Source organism: Borostomias antarcticus, assembly GCF_949987555.1.
Source record: "Borostomias antarcticus genome assembly, chromosome: 21".
Taxonomy (NCBI): Eukaryota; Metazoa; Chordata; class Actinopteri; order Stomiiformes; family Stomiidae; genus Borostomias; species Borostomias antarcticus.
In genome coordinates, this window is record NC_140254.1 from 6,476,667 (window position 1) to 6,498,120 (window position 21,454).

General features: G+C 49.0%; 1 protein-coding gene across 1 annotated transcript; it reads left to right on the forward strand.

Annotated features, from left to right (window-relative positions):
- Positions 1 to 706: 706 nt before the first annotated feature.
- Positions 707 to 19,407, forward strand: LOC311323232 (adhesion G protein-coupled receptor B1-like; the record flags this gene model as incomplete). Its single annotated transcript, XM_084455425.1, has 31 exons — positions 707 to 1,409; positions 2,322 to 2,471; positions 2,648 to 2,749; positions 2,943 to 3,107; positions 3,359 to 3,523; positions 5,030 to 5,194; positions 5,305 to 5,469; positions 5,637 to 5,738; positions 5,866 to 5,972; positions 6,156 to 6,350; positions 6,539 to 6,607; positions 7,742 to 7,850; positions 8,516 to 8,659; positions 8,789 to 8,858; positions 9,074 to 9,176; positions 9,597 to 9,640; positions 11,915 to 12,041; positions 15,366 to 15,469; positions 15,587 to 15,689; positions 15,843 to 15,993; positions 16,137 to 16,206; positions 16,315 to 16,381; positions 16,516 to 16,601; positions 16,885 to 17,056; positions 17,189 to 17,284; positions 17,403 to 17,439; positions 17,667 to 18,292; positions 18,444 to 18,479; positions 18,589 to 18,693; positions 18,963 to 19,013; positions 19,210 to 19,407. 31 exons carry the CDS (start codon positions 707 to 709, stop codon positions 19,405 to 19,407), a joined length of 4,587 nt encoding a protein of 1,528 aa, XP_084311551.1.
- Positions 19,408 to 21,454: the final 2,047 nt, after the last annotated feature.

Genomic DNA, 21,454 nt, shown 5'->3' on the forward strand with positions numbered 1-21,454 from the left:
CTTGGTGAGTGATGACGAGAATGATTGTTCTCATGTACTTATTCTCGCTTACCGCTCTCTTTCTAAAAGGGAAAGGGAGAAAGGATTTGTCATAGGGTGTCTAATGGTTCTCCATAGTAATGCTTCCTACAGACGTCAGAGTGACGCACTGGTTTTCAACATACCTCAGTGTGTGGGAGTAAACAGCGAGGAGCATGGAGAGGCTGGCTTGCTGTGAAGCACAGTAATTGCAGAGCTGCCGTAATTATGCCTCTGAACCCGAGGTATTAGAACAACAGATCTGCACAGAAATGTGCTTTAATGCTTATCAAACATTTGTCAGTCAAGAAGGAGTGTGTGTAACAAGGGGATGATAAGCTTAGGGGAACAGTAATGACTCCGCATTGACATGATTTGAAATAATGTTAATGTACTGAAAATGTTTCAGCACACTGAGTCCGTTTTTTTCCTCCTTTCCCCTTTTCTCAGACAGAACGGTCTTTGACAGACGTGCCTGTCTATAACTCTAAAGTCTAGAAGCCCCATCCAACATCCAGCACCTCAGAGAGAGCTACACAGAGGTCAGCAAGTCGACCCAGAGCAACTGAAGAGACGTCGCAACACATAATCAAGGGAAAGAGGAGGGAAGGAAAACAAAGTAAATCACTCTAAAAAAAAGAATAAAAAAAAGATTTTTGAAACCACATCCACCTCCCAAATCAAGCCAATGGCGCGGTCTCCCGTCTTGGGCGCCTGCACGGCCCTGGTCCTCCTCCTCCTGGGGTGGACCTCCGCAACCCCCTCTGGCCCAGCCTCTGACACCTGTGCCACCCTGGAGCAGAGCCGCTTCTTCGGTGTGTTCAGCTCCACCTCCGCCCTGCCCTCCACGCCATGCTCCTGGACCCTGCAGAACCCCGACCCCCGCCGCTACACCGTCTACATGAAGATCACCAAGCCCACCGACTCCTGCCAGCCCCGCCAGGTCAGGACCTTCCAGTTCGACTCCTTCATCGAGACCTCCCGCACCTACCTGGGCATGGAGAGCTTCGATGAGGTGGTGAGGCTCTGCGACGCCTCCACCACGGTCACCTACCTCGAGTCCAGCAAGCAGTTCCTGCAGCTTCGCAAGGTGGCGCCCAGAAACAACGGCCTGGAGATTGCAGAGAGCGAGGGCAACGGAGAGTTCAAGGCCGAGTTTTTGGTGGTGGGCAAGAGGAACCCCAGTATGCCGGCCTGCCAGATGCTGTGCCAGTGGCTTGAGAAGTGTCTGTCCACTAGCACCCACGCCAACCCCTGTGGCATCATGAACACCCCTTGCCAGTGTTGGGAGACCCCCCAGAGGAGGCCCGGAGGCTGCTTCAGAGCCGGCATCTGGATGGAGAAGTGCCTGCCTGTGCCTAGAGACAGCGGACGTGATGCGGAGATCATCAGTAAGTAGCGCACCATAACCCCTTGCTCGTGTGTGTGTGTGTGTGTGTGTGTGTGTGTGTGTGTGTGTGTGTGTGTGTGTGTGTGTGTGTGTGTGTGTGTGTGAGAGTGCGCGTCTGCATAGGGCTCATGTTCCCTGGGGAGCGAGGCCTGGCTGAATGGCTTGATCCAAGTCATCACGTCTCAGTGATTAATAATTAGCTCCTGTGTGTCTGAGCTCTGAGTCTGCCCTGCGGTGCAATGATCCAGACCTGGAGAGCGGGGAGTTCAGGCAGACACCGTGCCCTCTGCAGCCCCGGAATCATAAGAGTAAATCAAACGGGTTAGGGAGATACTGAGTCCTCCCTAAGTGGGTGCCGTGACCAGTCTCACACAACACATAGTGTTAGACCTCCATTTTGTGCGAAAATGCCCGAAACTTGGGTGGGGTGTGTGTGTGTGGGGGGGGGGGGGTACAGGAGGTTTGCAAAGGGCACACACACAGAGCACACAAAGCCCTCAGTCAGCTGGCAAAGGAAATCGAAGCTAAGCAACTCGCCGGTAGCTATGGCAACACGCCAGCCTTGCTTCATGCCTGGCCTCTAGGAAGAGACGAGCAATCACTGTCTCTGCAGCAGAATATTTATCTGTCGGTGTGCACAGGTATTTTCATCGAGCGAGGAGCTGGCCTCGTCCACACCACTCAGCCCCCTCACGTACAATATGATACAATGAGTTACCTTCGGTTCTTAGAAGGTTTTGAGAGAACTTCTTCGCCTAGAGCTATTGTGTCCCCACTGTTAGAATATCCATATCCCACTGAATATTGATCTGAATAGATCCTATGTATTCACCAGTACCATGATGATCCCCTCAGACAATGTGCGTGAATGCGTGCCATGCATCATCCTCCGTGTTCTTCCTCTCCCCTACAGAGGGCTGGAGCGGGTGGGGCCGCTGGTCTGAGTGCAGCCAGGAGTGCGGAGGCGGAGCCCAGGTGCGCAGCCGAGCCTGTCAGCCAGAGGATGGCGTGTGTGAGGGCGTGGTCGAGGAGGGGCGGGCCTGCAACCCTCAGCCCTGCATTGGTGAGTCTACCGGCAGGACGACCTGTTGATTGCTTGATTGCTTGATTGCTTGATTGCTTGATTGCTTGATTGCTTGATTGCTTGATTGCTTGATTGATTGATTGATTGATTGATTAATCGATTGATTAATCGATTGATCGATTGATGCTCATTAGTCATGGTTTTCTACCGTACAGGGGCAAAAGTGCGCACCCAGAGCCATGGCCTGCGTTCCATCGTGGGTGTGAAGCGAGATAACACTGACAACCCTAACTCTGGAGCTGTAACAACGCAAACAGGTGAGGACCTGTTCCTGTGGCCAACTATTTACACTAGTTCACATAAGAGAATCAATTTACACTAAAATATGCCCCATAAGTATATCCAACACAACTTTTGATTTGTGTAATAAACTGCAGCCAGAGAACTGATCTACGCCGTGCAGATCAGTTAGCGCCTCTTGTCACTGACTATGTTCCTTGACCCCTGTAGTGGAGGCCGTGGCAGACGAGTGGTCCCCCTGGAGTGTGTGTTCCGTCACCTGTGGAGAGGGCTGGCAGAGTCGCAGCCGCTTCTGCGTCACCTCCTCCTACAGCACCCAGTGCACTGGTCCCCTCCGCGAAAACCGACCCTGCAACAACACCATCGTCTGCCCTGGTGAGTGGCTCAGCATGAGTGTGTGTGTATTGCGTATTTGTGTGTGTGTATGTGTGAGTGAGGTGGGTGGCCTCACGTGTATGTCTCTCCACAAGTTGTTATTGATAGAGCGGACCTCGACTCCATCTAGTGGAGAGCACTGTGCATTATCTGTTTCAATGCAACTGTTGGTTTGAGTGTGCCTCTCTCAGAGACGAACACAAACGCGCCATCATTCTAGCGTTCACCTGCACGGTCTCTCGTCCTCACAGTGGACGGAGCCTGGGACGAGTGGTCCCCATGGAGCCTGTGCTCGTCCACCTGCGGCCGTGGCTTCCGCGAGCGCTCCCGTACCTGCAAGCTGCCCCAGAACGGAGGAGAGCCCTGCAGGGGGCCGCCCAAACAAACTAAGTTCTGTAACATCGCAGTCTGCCCAGGTCAGTGCTGTCGTATCTCTGCTGCACTCACTCAACCTGCCAATCAAAGTGTACTTTGTGATTCACAAACAAACTAGATTAGTTTGAGCCACAGTACAACCCTACCTCAACGGTCATACGCACAGAGGTGTCAACGACTGTCATGACCATTTAGCTTCCTACCCACCCTGACTCACACATCAGTGTGACAACTGATTCTGTTTGGCATTGGGTCTGACATACCTTGGGAATGCTTGTGTGGGCATGCTCCTCATGGTCACTTGCAGATATCAGAACATCAGTTCTGCTGTGATACACCACTAGCATCGCCCACAGCCAGGAACACACGTACATGATGACATCATTTCTAAGCCTTTTAATGTTTTTTTGGTTCAGTTGTCTTTTGCCTGTACATGCTGTTACATGGTTTGACCAGCAGATGGTGCTCTGCACCAAGAAAGCTGACAGGCACTCTGTTCACTGAAATTACAGGAGAAAATAATTTCTTCTAAAGCGAAAGCTCATTTTACCTCAAATTGAATTGGTTTTGAGAGCACCCACTTTAAAATGCAATTTTCTCTTTTTTGGGGGTAACTGATTAGAAGCTGTGATTGATTCATTTTTACAAAGTGCTCTAGTCTTATACTTATCAAACATCAAATGCAAAAGTAGTCAAGTCTAGCTCTGGTCCAGGACATTAAGAAGGTTTTTGTATTCGAAATATTGACATCATTTCGGTGAGCAATGAAATTATATTATTTATAGAGACTCAAGAAAACGGCAATAAAGAAATGTTTTGTCCCTGATAGGGCATATGTGAGAGCTGACAAACACATATTACTCACAAACCTCACTAATGTCCTGGACCAGAGCTAGCTAGGTCAAGTCCCTTCATTCTCTTTTAGCCTCTCGTAAATTTTCCCCAGTCTGAAAATACACATGTGGAGATGGTGCTTAGTGCTACATTAAGAATAGTGTCGCGCCAAATCAAGTCCCCCATCCATTCCCATTATAACAAACGTCTGGGCTTGGCAGAGGGAAATAACAGTTTCTAGGCACCCATATAAGTTGAAGGGCTCACTTAATGAGGTGGAACTCTGGGAGCAATTGAATCCGATGTCCTCCAGAGACTCCTAATTAGGCCCGACATTCTGTGTTGGAAAAAAAAAAAAAAAAAGCCCATCATCTTTCTTCCCGTTCCCTATTGACACCCACATTGACTGTGTTGGCCTGAATGCACCAAATGGACATTTTGCCCTCTCCTTTAATTAAACGCATTAGGCTTGATGAGGCTCTTATCCCAAATTGCTACATGTGTTTGGATGTCAGGCAGTTGGATTTTAGGGTGTAGTTGAGCGACACCTACGGCAGGGCTTGAAGGAAATTTTGGGGCTCGAGCTTTCAGTTTCGGCTCAGACTCTGTCAAAGTAGGACATGTGAAATGATAGCATCAGTGTGCCTGCCATGACAGTGGCCTGGGGCTCCATCATGTCCTAATGCTCCACATGTCTCTCTGGTTCCCCCTAGTGGACGGTGCCTGGAATGAGTGGTCTTTATGGAGTGCCTGCTCTGCCTCCTGCTCCAACGGCACCATGCAGAGAACACGCGAGTGCAACGGGCCGTCCTATGGTGGCTCAGAGTGCCGTGGAGACTGGCAGGAGACTTCTAATTGCTTCCTGAAAGAATGCCCCGGTAAACAGACTTGAATGTTTCAACCTCGACTTGGATGTTTCAACCCCAAGTCTATCGAAGGCCACGGGTCATATCGTGTTGTTACACATTGTGTTGTTACCTTTCTCCAGTTGATGGTCGCTGGATGTCTTGGAGCTCCTGGGGCAGCTGCAGCAAGACATGCGGAGGAGGTAACCAGCAGAGACAGAGGCTGTGTGAGGGCCCCTTCTTCGGGGGGGAGCCCTGCCCTGGGGACCGGGGCGAGATGAGACGCTGCAATGAGAAAAGATGCCCAGGTCAGTCAGCGACAGCAGTGGATAGAATCACAACATTCTATCCACAACACAATGCAGTTCACACACAATGGACAGAGTTAGGATTCAAAGTCAAACTCTTTGGTTACAAAAGCAAAACAACAACAACAACAGAGAGAACACTCAACCTTCTGTCTGTGCTTCTGCAGAACCCCATGAGATCTGTCCCGAGGAGCATGACGGTGATGTCATCTGGAGGAGGACCGCTGCTGGCGACATGGCCACCGTCAACTGCCCCTCAGAGTCTACAGGTAGGCACACTACGCCATGTCTCTGTCCACTGATGTACAGTCAAGCGTGTGTGTGTGTGTGTGTGTGTGTGTGTGTGTGTGTGTGTGTGTGACGGTGCTGACCAGTGGTGCTCTGCTGTGAACACAGGCCTGATCCTGCGCAGATGCACCCTGGATGCGATTGGCCTGGCCTTCTGGGAAAGCCCAACCCATGTGAAGTGTGTCTCCATGAACTACCAGAACATTCAGATGCTGGTGAGTTGGGCCCCCCCGCCCCCCTCCCCCTCTGCTCCCCTCCCCCTTCCTGAAAATCATAATCACAAATGCAAAGGTCCTGATTGTGATCATGCAGAGCAGTGCCTGATTCTAGTGAGGATTGTGTCAAGTAGACTGGATCAAACCAGAGTATTGAGGACTTTCCGTCCCTCCTCCCTTCAGGCTCAGGACCTGGTCTCAAAAGAGCAGAAGGGGCAGAGGGGAGACAGCATTTCAGAGGTCATCTCCCGGCTCAGGGCCACCTCGGACGAGGGCACCAAATACAGCGGAGACCTGCTGTCCATGGTGGAGGTTCTGAGGAACACTACCGAGCTGTACACGGGAGCCGGATACAGCCTGAGCAACGCCGACGTGGAGGTCAGTTGACAACACCACGGCATGCTGCACTGTTTTTTTTTAAGGGTGTGTTCTTGCAGAAGGCAATTTGCTAGCCGGTAATAGCTTGAGAGCCGGTAATAACTTGAGAGCCTCAGTGGCTCGCCTTAACACTCCCCTGATAAAGATTGTAAAAAAAAAAACTTTCCTCTCAATCTCATTATCCACAGAACTACGCCCAGACTATCAGCAACTTACTGAAGGAGGAACATAGGAACAAATGGGAGGAGGCCCAGCTGGTGAGTGCCAACCCTCTTGTCTGTTCCTGTGATTGGATGAGTGTGTAAGCGCGAGTAGGACAGGGGGTGGTTTGGAGAGGGACACTTGTCAAGTTTGCCCGGAGTGTGTGTGAGGTGAGTGTGACTGAGGTTGTGGGGGAAAGCGGGATTGTGATTCATGTCCGCTCTGTATCACCCTAACAAACTACTTCACTCCTCAACTGCGGTGGAGAATAGCAGGGCTACGGTTGGAAGTCGGCACCAGGGCATATGCTGGTGTGGGAGAGAAACAGGACATTATGTCCTGGACAGGAAATTATATCCAAAGCTCCTCCATTTATCTAACACCGTTACGGTTGGAGAGGGTGATAGAGATGATTATTAAAGTAAGAACAGCACTCACCATATTTAATCATGTGGAGCATTCTGAATAAGGATGGCAAAGATCCCGTTTTAGCAACAGTCTCTCACTCTCTGAGTTCTGGGTCCTTGGCCTTTTTCCCTGTTTTTATAATGATGTTTTGACACCTTTTCTTATTTCTGTAATTACTTTTGAGCCTTGCTTATAGGACTAGCACAGAGTCACCAAGCACAGGTTTCCTTCAGTCAGAGTTGAACCATGATCTCCAGTGGGAGGTGCCTGGTGAGTTAGCATGTCGTGCCAGGAGAGAGTTAACGCAGCGGCCATGTGAGAATCAGGGAGAATCACAACTCCCACGCTCCCAATCTGTGCGCCTTTCTGACAACCCTAAGACCGTAGCTGTTGCAAAAGGGCCAGAGTCAGTGAAGCGCACAGAGGTACTTACTGTGCGCAGCGCCCACACATAACTGCAGGTCTGCGTCAGAAAGACACAAGCCAGCCCTCCCCTCCACTGAGAAAGAAAAGTATGAGTCAACCGCCAACCCGAGTTCTGAAACTACACTCCAGATGGTAGTGATTTAAAGAAGGAGGCAATATAGTAGATATATTATAAACATACTGCATTCCATGTGGTACATTTGAGAAGTGATATTCTGATAAGTGACAGCAACCAACAGCTCTTCTCTGTGCACTGGCTCACCTTTGAATAAAATTGAGTCCCCCTCTCCCCCCTGCCCTCTCCCCCCCCCCCTCCCCCCCCTCCCATTCTCCTTCTATCTTCCTCCCTCTTACAGATGGGTCTTAACGTCAAGGAGTTCCTGCGCCTGGTTGAGGACTTTGTGGACATGATCGGCATGCAGATGAAGGACTTCCAGGACATTTATGAAGTCACCGAGAATTTAGGTGAGCCCTAATTTCCCCCACCAGCTGCTCCCTCTCTTTGTGTCAGCCAATGATTGGTCTTCACCTTCCTCCACCGCGGGAGTACATCCATCTCAATCAGGAAGTCACACATAGACAGCCGGAGGCATCAGTTATCCCGTCTGACATCCTGGTAGAGCCATTAGCTATATCCTGATACCTGAGCCATCTTTGAGACGTTACGTAACCAGAACACCTGTGTTTTATGTAGATTAATGGTTGAAAATATCCACCATTGTGTTTTACATCCAAGGGGGAGGGAGTCAGATGCATTATTTTCATTTTCATTTTTTTTACATAAGCTCTTAAGAAGGCCGGCACATACTGTTCTAACTATAAACTCGCGCCTTCCTCTCTGGCGGGCATTAGTTTCTCACCAGTATGTTGCGTTGGCAAGGTGATACATTCGCACAGGAATCAGCAACTGCTCCAGTTAAAGACACTCATGACGCACAGAGCCAATGTGTCCTGGGCTGTTGACTCTGTGTATGTGTTAACCACCAGCAGAGTACAGCTCCAGCCAGACAACCCAGGCAGACGCCATGGAGTTAGGGAGTCACAGCACTATTAATTCTATGACACCTCTTTAACACCTCTCTCTCTGTCTGTCTCTCTCTCTCTCTTTTTCTATCTCTCTCCCCCTCTAGTGCTAAGCATCCATAAGCGCCCCACTACCGTTGCCACCGACTTCACCTTCCCAGTCAAGGGCTGGAGGGGAATGATGGACTGGGTCAGGACCGCCGAGGAGAAAATCACCGTCTCCCGCGACGCCCTGTCCATCGACCAGCCTGGTGAGGTGGCCACACACACACACACACACACACACACACACACATAAACAATAGTCATTTCTTAACATCCATAATTTTTGAATTTCATAGTGAAACACCAGGCTGATGATTATGTTTGTTTTGTTGCAGAGGGCACCACTGCGTTTGTGACTGGCATTGTCCTCTACAGAAACCTGGGCTCAATCTTGGCGTTCCACAGGTAAGGCTGTCCTACGGAGACATTGTGTAAGATCTGACATTGGCTCAATGTTTCCTGTAAACAGTTCGGTCTGTCCTCAACTGCAACCCCAGGGAGATTTGCTTACTCGCAGTACAAAACCCATTCAAATCCTTTTAGCATTCAGAATAATTTGCCAGGATACCTTTGTAGTACTGGACTTTTGTTTGACCGCCTTGTTCAATCTCCTCTTTCAGCAACAGCACCATCTTGAACTCTAAGGTTGTCACAGTTACAGTCAAGCCCAACCCGACCCTCCTGTCCTCTCCAGTAGAGATCGAGTTCGCCCATCTCCATAACGTAAGTTCCCTGTGGATACACATCTAATGGACCTTACAATCACACACAGTCAACCCCCTGAGGCTCTTTCCCAGCTCCCAGACATGCTACAGCAGTTGACATTTAAACCTCCACGACCATTGGTAGGCTGACATTTGCAGTACCACTACAACACAGTTCTATTTTTCGCTGGCCTCTAAAACCCACAAACTTCACAGCAGACGGAAGAGAGTTGAATGAATAATGTGCCATTAGGAGGATGAGTGACGTGGCCATTTCTTCGGCTATCTTTAACGGAGGAGGCCCAGTGAGAAACTGTGGGCAGGTGGTTGACATCGAGCTGTCGCATCTCACATGTCGTAGTAGACTCAGAGCTCTCCAACTGTGCGCCCACACACTTCCCTTTCCCAGACACTCACCATGCTCTCTGTCTGTTTACAGGGCACGATCAACGAGACCTGCATCTCCTGGGACGAGAGTGAAACGTAAGTGGTGACTAACGTTGTTTCCTCTTCGTTCTTAGTGTTTTTAGGCTACCAATCAATCACGGTCATTTGTTCCATCCGCGGTCCTGTCGGACCATGTGGCGAATGGCTTTCAAGTTGTTTATCTCTTTAGACCGTTCACTCGGGCATCTGTCACTGACTGCATATGAGCGTTCACACCCTGGCTCTGCAGCTCAACGCAGAGACCAGCTGCCGGCCAGGTCTCTTGTCACGTCAGTCAACTGAGACGGCCAGGACAGAGCATGAGCCGAGCGTGTTGACCTCCCAGAGACGGAAGTTGCAGGCTGGCAAGATTAAGCTGACGGGCACACCAGCAGCCTTAATGCACTGATAGGCAGCTTCAGTGATCCTCCCAGCTCAGGAGTGACATGTCCAACTGTTCAAGCATTCAACCTGGATCACTTTAGAGTGCATCAATCTGGGAGGGGGAAAAACATGGTCACGCCTTTCACCCTGATTTGAATAGCATTGATGGGAAATTCCAATTTGGAGTCACTGTAGGTGGGAACAATGTACATCTTTTAGAGCGACGATGGCCACTCCAGTCACTCCCGGGCTCATTTGACATCGTGGAGGTGAGCGGCCTGCAACGTGCAGTAGCCTATGGGAGCTCTTAAAGCTCTGCAGATGCATTTGAATTAACTATGAAAGGGTCCCCTGCAGTTTCCAGGACCGGAATTGCCCCGCCCTCTAGCTCAATGAGCACCCCTGAAGCACATACGGGGGGGGGCATTTGCATTTAGATAGATTTGTACATTTGTGGAGCACAGATAAGCACTGACAAAGCATTCTGCCCCATCCGCCTCTCCCTCCCTCTCCCAGCACACACACATACACACACACCTACCTACCATGAGACCAGAGAAAATCCAGCGGAAGTCAAAATGAATAGGAGAAAAAGGGCAGAAAATGTAATTAACTCATACGTTTTCAGGAGGAGGGCGACGTGCCCCCAGACAAATTAGATCCATTTTAGACAGTGGATGTGATTAATGGCTGGAGAGAGAAAGAGAGAGCAGGGAGATGGGAGACAGAGAGAAGCCCTGGCACAGAGTTTGGGTCAATGTTTCCTCTCTCTGGGGCCTCTCTTGTTTAGTTCTGGAGCAGCATCACAGAGGGCGCGGCCCCATCAATCTCCAGGGGGCATCACGGCCAACAAATCTAGCTAGACACACGGATACACAGCGACGACGCGAGCTGGAGTTCTAGACATTAGGCAATAACTAACCGCAGGCTAGGCTCTCATCTTCACCACACTTCAATAATGTTACGCAACATTTAACGCACCTGGTGGGGATGGGGGGTGGCAGGGTGGTCGAGTAGCGAAGCCTGCACAGATGACCGTCCAGCCCCCACAGCTTTAACCCCCCCCCCCCCCACACACACACGTGTGCCCATGTCAGTCACAGGGTGTCATGGTGGGTAGGAAGTGTGTGCGTGTGTGGGGGATGGGGGTGTCAGAGCCGGGCTGCTGCTGGTGGTAGTGTTCTGTATCCACAGTTCTACCCGATGATAGTTAGTGCCTCAGGCCATGGCTAAGCGCCTCGCTTCCTGTGGGAGCCTCATCATGCCAGCCTGGTAGCATCTGCTGCTGCTGTGCGGCGAGCCAGATCACTTTAGCCATGATGTGAACTATACTGGCTTCATGGCACCACCATACCATGTCATGGTTTGACCGCGGCGAAGAACAGAGAAGGAGATGCTAACTCCATGGTTGTAACATTGATGAACTGATTTCTCTTGTACTGTAGGTCTAGATACTGGTGAGATCTAAAATGGCAAATCTTGGATGGAAATCTAACTCCTCAAGGATATTGACACAAGACAGGGACTTGCATGGTCTGCCATATTCTGGCTCCTTCTGCAAAGATGAAAATGATTATTACATAGGTGGATTGTTCATTTCATGGCAGGGCCACCCATAGAAATAGGACCACCAACATCTGGGTATGTTTTCTTCATAAGGACTGAAATCGCCATGGGTTTCCAACATCACTGTGCTGTTGTAGTGTAATACCGCATTTATAACAAAAACTTATGGTGCATTTATATCTAAAATGGATGTGAACCCCCCCCAAAAAGCTATGCCAACCGGAAGCACCTGTAATTTATTTTTCTGTGCATTTAGGATATCTATTCTAACATACATTGATACATGTTTGGGATTGAGAGAGGTTAATTTGAGACGTTTCTCAAAGGTCTTTTCTCTTTTCTTAAAACCCGCTGTTCGTTTCCCCTCTCTCCCCTGTGCAGTTCTTCTCTGCTCGGCTCCTGGTCTGCGCGGAGCTGCAGAGCGGTCCCCGTTGACTCATTCAGAACCAAATGCGTGTGTGACAGCCTCTCCACCTTCGCCATTTTATCGCGGATCAATCCAGATTCGGTAAGTCTTGTCTCCTATTACCTTTGTGTTTCTTATTTGAAGAATTGTAAACGTAGGCGTTGTTTTCGAATCATTCGGTTTCGCGCTGCCTTCCCACTCTTTGTCTGCGTGCAGGTGCCATTAACCGAAGACTTATTGCATAGCCATGTTCAACCGAATAACTGTGCAACATGTAGATGGGACATTTTATATGTGAAGAAAAATAAAAAATAAACAAAAAATCGTATAGGAGTAGTCTAATCATCTATCGGTTTACAAACGTTTTTCTGTAGGCTATCCATAGGCTATGTTTCTTATTCAAACAGCATAATGTTAATGAGATATGCGCATTTACGAAATCAAATCAAGATCATTTTGTCATTTTCATTAATTCCAGACCATTAATTGGGTCTACAGAGGCTATACGTTGAAACGTCGGCTACACATTGTTGACAGCAACGGACAAAACCGATTTATTAGCCTAGACCTACATTAAATCATAATTAAATGTTTTTCCCAATATGCTTAAGAGTATGCCTCTTTCGACAGTTTTTGCATGCAGGATTTTTACATAGCCTAATAACTTAATGTAGGCTACTTAGATTCTATTAATAGCCTAGCCTACGCTTATCTCTATTTCCTTGTGTAATTTTTTTAAGACGTGCCTCCGGTTCTCTGTCTAGTTGCCCTGGTAACGGCTTCTGCAGCACAAACTGATTTTTTTAACGGGAATGTTGAAGAAAAACAACCCCCCTCTCCATAATACAGCTCAGAGAACATGGTTTGCCTTTTTTTGCTGTGATTCCCTTTGCTTAAAATAACACTGACTATATCAACAGATGGAAGGCATGCTTCCCTCTCACAAAACGCTTGATTGTGTAGCTATTCAATTACCATCCCAATCAATGTATCATATCGATGGGACTCTAAACAGACCTGTAAAATGGACACTCAGTCAGATTCCTCTGGCTGATGTTGCTGCATCCAGCAGAGGATGCTGCCAACCTGTAGGCTACATCAGAGATGCAGTGAGGCTTTGTCTCTGGACTCTGTTGTGCTCATTGATTTGATTTGTCTCTGTGGTGAGTCTGTGATAAAGAACGGGAGTTGCAGCGCCCCCTGTATCTGTGAGATAATAACACCACCTCACTACACCCAGCATCCAGCTGCAACAATTCTTCCGTCTGCCGATATATCTGAATTCCCCATCACCCCCTCCATCAACCCTACCCTATGGCCGCATCGAGTCTCACTCTGGAAATGCCAGAGAGACTGACCAATCGAAGGCAGCTGCTTGGTCGTGTATTGATGGTTCCTCCTTGCTCCTCCTGCCTCGCCATCCTTTGATGTGTGCTGTAGACATTTTCAACACCGTTAGCCTGGCAGCATTATGAGGAACACCAGCGAGAGGAGAGAGAGAGGAGGAGAGAAAAAAACAACCAGACACTGCAGTGTTTCAGCTCCCATTCGATATGGTCTGCTTCCAGGACCCTGCACCAATGAGAGCGAGTCGTGGACTCAGGGCCCGGTGGGAGCAGTCCACCTAGTTAACACAGCAGATGCCCTTGACCATAGACCCCGATTAGAGCAGTGTGCTCTGGGTAATCAATTCTTAGCAGAAAGGAAAATGCATACTTAACAGACGCCTTGGTGGAATTAAATTCCTGTTCCACATCCCCTCCCCACCACCCATCTCGCCCCTGATTCTTGGTTTAAGGGGGGGGGGGGGGGGAATGGGACCATGGGATTGTTTCAAGGGCACAAGCAAGACATCGCTCATTTTTAGGTCAAACTCACAGGGTGAATTTCACACAGTGGCTGTGGCAAAAGCCTTCAAAAGCCAGAAAGAGAGATAGGGAGACTGAGCAGCCTATCATTCCTTCCTCCAGTGGTTTTCTTCTACTCTCTGGCTTCGGAGAAGGAAGGTGGCGGTGGAAGCCAGTCCAGCTCTCTGCTGTCCACCATCTGTTTCGGGGGCCCCTGATGTACTGTAGTTGCATAGATTTCGAAACAAATTTGCCATGCTAATTTAGTATTTGGCTGCCCTAGGCCCGCGTTCACCAGCCGTGCTTCGATATCAGGAAGGTCTGTGTAGATGTGCAGATTACACTGAAGTGAAGAGAACAGCCCACTGAATTCAGACCCATTTTAACCTTTGTCAGACTGCAGTGCCAAAACCTATGGTGTCGGCCTGTACTGTGCATGCCTTATCGTAAAAATAAAATAATGCTAGTCATTTTTAATTCCTGGACACCATCAGGTTTTATTGCATTTGCATTTTCCACCTCTTCCCAAGTACATTTCTCCTCACCCCAATCAAAACGCCCAATCAGGCTCCTCGCCAACAAAAGCTGTCCCAAAGCTCGGTCGCCTCAACCTCACTGTGAGTCTTCCCTCCCAGCTGCTACTCAGTAATGCAGATTAATCAAAGGTATTAAATTAACTTTGACCCCCCCCCCCAACCAAGCAAAACAGAGTAGGACAGTAGAGGGGGACGGCAGCCAGGCCAATAAGCTACTGGACTAGGCTGGGCTGAGCCGGGCCGGGAGGCTCGCACTGGCAGCTGTGCCCTTGTGGCCCTGCAGGGGTAGTGGACAGAAGGGTGAACAGGGGGTGAGCGACATACCTCTCCATGTGCCCACCGCCACCGGTTCACTGCCAGTGCACTGACCACGGAGGCTGGCGGCGTCACTGCGCTAAGCTGCTGTCAGAACATGGCAGAGCAGGCAGGGCTTGGGTTGGGCGGGGGTAGATTAATGCACATGTGTTAACAGCCCACCTGTCTACTCCTGCAGGGAGGGGTGAGGAGCTGCTGGTTCTGCAAACACACACACACACACACACACACACACACACACCCACACAGACACACACAGTACCTGCAAATACATTGATCATATTTGATACAAGATGGGAGGTCGAGAAAAAATCAGACAGCCGTGCTAAATTGCCTGACAGAATTCTCTACCTCTCTTTCTCTATCTCCGTCTCTCTGTTGTTCAGTGGACAAAAATGTATGTTCTGTATCCTCCTCGGCCGCGTCTCAACGCTGCTTGCTACGTCTTCCGGACACGTTCGTCTTGGGGTCACCTTGCCTCAGCCCATGGCCTAATTGTGCCATTCAGCCGTCTGCCCACAGGGAGCCGTCTGCTGTTCCAGATAGAGATTAAACACACACACACACACACACACACACACACACAGAAAACTCATGTGTGTGTGGATGTGTGTTTGTGAGAGATAGTGCCTATATTTGTTTCTCCTCTGCCCGTTTGTGTACCTGTTGGCTGGTGGCAGTACATCTCTAACGAGCATGTGTTGTCTTTGTCTATCTCGTCTCTCCAGATGATGGATAAGACTCTCCTCCCATCCGTGACCCTCATTGTGGGCTGCGGGGTCTCCTCCCTTACCCTGCTCCTCCTCATCATCATCTATGTCTCCGTCTGGAAGTAAGCATCCCTAGAGGCTAGACACAAGCCCTGGATATCATGTCTCCTGTAGCTTGGTATGCTACGCGCTCTCTCTGTCTTCTTCTCCTCACTCTTTTCTTTTTCCTCTTCCTCCAGGTACATTCGCTCCGAGCGCTCAGTGATCCTCATCAACTTCTGCCTCTCCATTATATGCTCCAATGCCCTCATCCTTATTGGACAAACCCAGGCCCGCAATAAGGTGAGCCTTTTTTTTAACCAATCCCTGCTCTCCTGTGAAGCTTTGACTTCCTGCTTTTGGGATTTGGAGAGGAAGAGCTTTACTGACACAATTTCGCCTGCTCTCTCTCTCTTTCTCTCTCTCTCTCTCTCACTCTCCCCTTCTCTCTCTCAGGTGGTGTGCACGCTGGTGGCCGCTCTCCTCCACTTCTTCTTCCTCTCCTCTTTCTGCTGGGTGCTGACAGAAGCTTGGCAGTCCTACATGGCGGTCACAGGCCGTCTCCGCAACCGCATCATCCGCAAGCGCTTCCTGTGCCTGGGCTGGGGTAAGAGCACGCGCTGTCTCTCTCTCTCTCTCTCTGTCCGTCCGCACGCCCCACCGGATCTCTCCTTTCCAACGGAACGAATCCGAGATTCGTTCATCCGTAGCCAATCCTGACTCTTGTCCCCTCTTTCTTCACTCCAATAGGGCTCCCCGCGCTGGTTGTGGCTGTCTCCGTAGGATTCACCAAGGCGAAGGGATATGGCACCGTCAACTAGTAAGTTTAACCCCAATCTGTCTCCTCCTTCCGTTCTGTCTCTTCCTCTTAGTGTCTGCCTCCCCAGCACAGGTACTAAATACCTTTCCTCTCATCTCCCCTCTCCAGCTGCTGGCTCTCTCTCGAGGGTGGACTCCTGTACTCCTTCGTTGGACCTGCTGCAGCTGTCGTTCTGGTATTTATCTCTTCAAAGCTCTTATGTTGATATATATTGTGAATTGACACAGTCTTAACATTTCAACGCAGGACCATACAGCGTGCAATGCATTACCCTGTCTCATGCTTTGCCTCTGTCTCTGTTTTGAACAGGTGAACATGGTCATTGGTATTCTGGTCTTCAACAAGCTGGTGTCCAAGGACGGCATCACAGACGTGAAGCTGAAGGAGAGAGCAGGGTAGGTCTTACTGATCTTATCCTCTCGCTACTCTGCTCCCTTATCTCACCACATTGATAAAGCACTGCGGTATCAAGGTTCACCATCACACGACAAGAAAAGCTAACTGAATGAGTGAACAGTAATGCATTTGTAATTGTTTATAAAAACCCACACACACATGTACAATTTAGAATACCTAGAAGCCATGCTAAAATGTTCATTCCTGTAATCAATGATATACAGTAGTTGTATTAGCCTAGCCCAGTCTAACCCAGGCTGCTGTTCCCCTCTTGTCCTGCAGGGCATCACTGTGGAGCTCCTGTGTGGTTCTGCCTCTGCTGGCCCTCACCTGGATGTCTGCTGTTCTGGCAATCACCGACCGCCGCTCCGCCCTCTTCCAGATCCTCTTCGCCGTCTTTGATTCGCTGGAGGGATTCATCATCGTCATGGTGCACTGTATCCTCCGCAGAGAGGTAGGCAGGAAGTTCAAGTCTAAGTTCACAGCGGTCAGTTATGTTGACAGTATTTTAACAAAATATGTTGGAGCTGATGCCTCCCCAAGAATGAAGCTGATAGTCTGTTGGTTTATCTTATTTTCTTAACAGGTCCAAGAGGCTGTGAAGTGCAGAGTAGACGAACGCAAAGACGACGGAAACGGTGACTCTGGCAGCTCCCTTCAAAATGGCCACACCCAACACATGGTGAGACTCTCGGCCTGGCTTTTGATTGCCCTGAGTGTATATTGAAAATGTATTCCCTAATTCAATATGGGCATGTATTAAATGCTAATAAAACCTTGTCCTCTGTTCTCTTTTGCAGTCTGATTTCGAGAAGGACGCTGATTCCAGCAGACCAGGTGAGCTCCTTTTCATTACCCTCCCTAACCATTTCTCTTTGCGGAGACATGCACTTAAGCAACTCTACTTCGACCAGTTCTGCATCAAATATTTTTCATTTGACCGTCCTCTCAAAGCAAATTGGCCCAGACAGAACATCAGACATACAGGCCTGCCTTTACTTACTTTACTTAATTCACACACTAACCTAACTGCCCCCCCTTCCCTCTCTCTGTCTCTGTTCCAGGGGGCATGACGAATCCCTCTGAGGAGAAGATGCCCCCTCCTCTGCTGCCCCTGCCCATGGGCTCCAACTTCAATACCCTGCCCGCCCACACCACAAAGGCCCACATGCAGGCCGTGCCCGAGTACTCCAGCCACACCCTCACCCTCAAACGCGAGAAGACCCATCTGGGAAGCGGCATGGGCCCGTCCTGCGGCAAGCCCGTCTACGTGTGCGATGGCGAGCTCTTCACACAGCTGGACGCCAACCTGGCCCGTGGCCAGGCGGAGGGCAGCGCCCCTGACGGCAGCAGCTATATCCTCATGCCCAACACCACCTCCACCCTCAGGTCCAAGCCCAAAGAGGACCCGTCCAAGTACAACATCAGCGTGGACCAGCTCCCCCAGACCAGGCTGGTGCACCTCAGCGGAGCCTTCGCCGAGCCGCAGGCCGCCTTCGGCCTGAAGACCCTCCCTGCTGACCGGGTCAGCGTGTCGTACTCCGAGAGGGACTCTCCAGTCCAGAACCTGCACAACATGTCCAGCGAGTCCCACATCACCCACAGCAGCCTGGGAGACACCTTTGACTCCATGAACTCCATGATGTCCAAGAGCGAGACCATCTCCACGCTGTCTATGAGCTCCCTGGAGGTGATTGGGGTTTAGAGTTGGGTGGCTATAGAAGGCTCTACACAACTATAGTGCAGTAATAGTTCAATAGTAACTTAGAATCACGTTAAGTAATCAAGTGATATCTGTCTTTTTGAGACTAACCACGTTTTTTCTTTTTCTTCTCTCACAGAGGCAGAAGTCTCGTTATGCTGAACTAGACTTTGAGGTATGTGTTCTCTGAGACATCGGATAACAGCCATAACAAACCTTAATAATAAGTGAGATTTTATGTTAGTTTTTTGGAGGCCTGACTGACAGCTCTGTGTCTCCTGTAGAAGATCATGCACACCAGGAAGCGCCACCAGAACATGTTCCAGGACCTGAACAGGAAGTTGCATCATGCTGAGAAAGACAGAGAGTCCCCCGCTTCTGATAGCAAGGTAAATATCATCATCATCATCATCACCATTATCAGTTGAAAATGTCAACTATTTCGGTCCTTTTTGAGAATTAACCTGTACAAAGGTAATAGAAAGCGAATAAAAGTCAGTGACTACTCTGCACAATATCCTTTAATCTGATTATTTATTTATATAAGATTAGTGATGTCAAATAAACCTGACCCCAACAAACCTTGCGCTGCTTAGTTCATTTGCATTTTTTTGTGGTTGTTTAAACAATAATGTATTTCCTTCTTCTTCCTCTGCAGTCTGTGAGATGGAGTGTGTCCTCTGGAGGAAGTGACAAGACGAACCACAGCGTGAGTATTTGACCCCTATCCATACCACCATCTGAACATGTCACTCTAGGGCAAAGCGCACTCAACTTTATCTCCCCATCAAATTAAAGGAGCGGTTCCTTTAAAATAAGGCAGAATTGGCTGAGCATGCAATTGAATGAGGGTTTGGTTGTCGACTCTGGTCCCTCACCACCTGGCTCTCTCCCCCTCCCACCAGGACAAGCAGCAGCCGCCTGTGGAGAGGCCCTGGGAAGGAGTCCAGAGAACGCAGCATTCACCCCCCTCCTGGGTGAGGAAGGACCTGGAGCCCCTGGCAGCCTCGCCCCTCCAGCTGCAGGCGGTAGAGTGGGAGAAGGCAGGCGCCACCATCCCCCTGGTGGGGCAGGACATCATCGACCTGCAGACGGAGGTCTGAGTGTAAAAGGGGGCCAGCCGGCAGGTTCTTACTTCACCTCGGTCACCTTTTGGTTTGTGAAAGAGCAGATCCACATGGACAGAGTGAGCCAAGGCCAGGGTGTTGAGGAAGGAGATAGTTTGGATCAAAAATCCATGTCTTCAAACCATCAGAGATAGAAGGACGGTAGGTGAGGAGCCAATCATGTTGTGCCATTCGATTCAGCTTCCCAGCACGGAATAAGCCAACGTCAGTGAGGCAGAGAGTGGTAGCAGCAGTGAAAGCAGCGGAGTCAGTCAGAGAGATTAGTTGGTTACCATGGAGATGGACTGGTTCTGTTGCGATTTAATTCGAGAGTTCCCTGTTCTCTTCCGCCTGGTTCCAGGACGTGTGGTCGACATGCCTGCACTTATTTCCCCCTTCGACTCGCTTTGAAATGGCAGGCTCCTCTCTCCCAGAGGACTGGCCCGACTCCTGGCTGCTTGACGTGGCAGCCAGGACCTCTTCCAAGACAAGACAAGGCACTGAGGCTGGATGACTTTGAGCTAAGGTTTGGAGTCTGACCCACTTGGCGCTGTGGTTCGAAGGTCTGACACACACCCATTTGTGTATGTGTTGTGGTTATAGTTGTATTGCTTCTTACTGGAACTGCTTCTAAAGAGCGACTGAGACTCTTCCCATGAGACTCTGTCAGAGACTCTACGATGCCTACACTGGAGACAAGGCTTGACCATGCTTACTTAGACCTGAACATTATTCTTGTTGACACTATCAGTATCTGTTGACACTATCAGTATCAGTGCTATGATTATTTTTTATCATTATTATTATTATTATTATTACCCGTATTTTTGTATTATGTTTTCATTTCGATCAGAATTTAGTTTTTATGTTTCCTATCAGTGATTTGAGTTTTTGTACTGTTCTCAAGATATCATCAGGTTCCAAAATAGGGATTTAAACATTGTGCCATAAATCTACAAGGACTGCAAAGCACTGGGACAGACAGAGAAGCGATGGTGGTGATGTTAGCCCACTCCACGCCACTTCACAGGCCCCAGGGATAATATAGACTCTCTTACAGGAAGAGCAGTGCATTCTGAGAACTATTGTGCAGCAACTGAAGGAGGCGGGGTTGGACAGATACCTAACGACACCACCCCCCTTCCCTCTCAGTGGACAAAAGAATGCAGGCTCCTCCCGGCCTACTGTATAAGGAGTGGCCGCCCCGTCTGGAACCTTTCATCGTCTGTAACTTCTCCACCCACCCAGCCTTGCAGAACTCTAGACCCCAAGAATAAGCTGGACTTACCATCGTCGTGACTTCCGCAGTGCTAGCGATGCTAAACAGACTTCAACACATCTCTGTGTTTTTACAACCATCAGTGTGAAATTGTGCAATATGGTGGCCGCTTGATGCTCAAGCATGACAGATATCAGGATTCTGACTTTTCTTACGAATGTTTCAAGAGTTTTATAATGTGTTCCTCATACTTACAGAGCATATATATACTTTATGAGAATACTGTATTAGCAATTATTTAAATTGAGTGAAAGCACAATACTCCATATTTGGAGCTCTGTGATTGGTAGATACTTGTAATTCTAAAAGCAGATGTTATTTAGAATGAATAATGATAACCTATGAATATCTCTAAACTGTGCTATACTCAAAGCAGTGTTGTGCTGCCGAGTAAGTGACCCTCATGTCTTCTGTAACAGTGTTTTTGATAATCATGTCAGTATTACATGACAGTATGTATCAATAATAACCCTGTCTCTTCTCCCCTTCCTGCCACTCAATCCACTCCCTGAGTCGTATGAATTACCTGTTTGTATCTTCCTCTTCCTTTGCCTTTTCTGTTCAACTTATTTTTCCATTACTCTTCGTGTAAATGTACAGTTTTCAGAGCACAAGATGAATGTGTTTTATTTCTAATAAAAAAAGATATCTATATTACATGATGTGTGTCCTACTTGATACCTGAACATTCAGTTGTATTTGACTATCCAAATTCAATGGTTTGATCCATCACCATTAAACAGCTGCTAGATTATTAACATACTA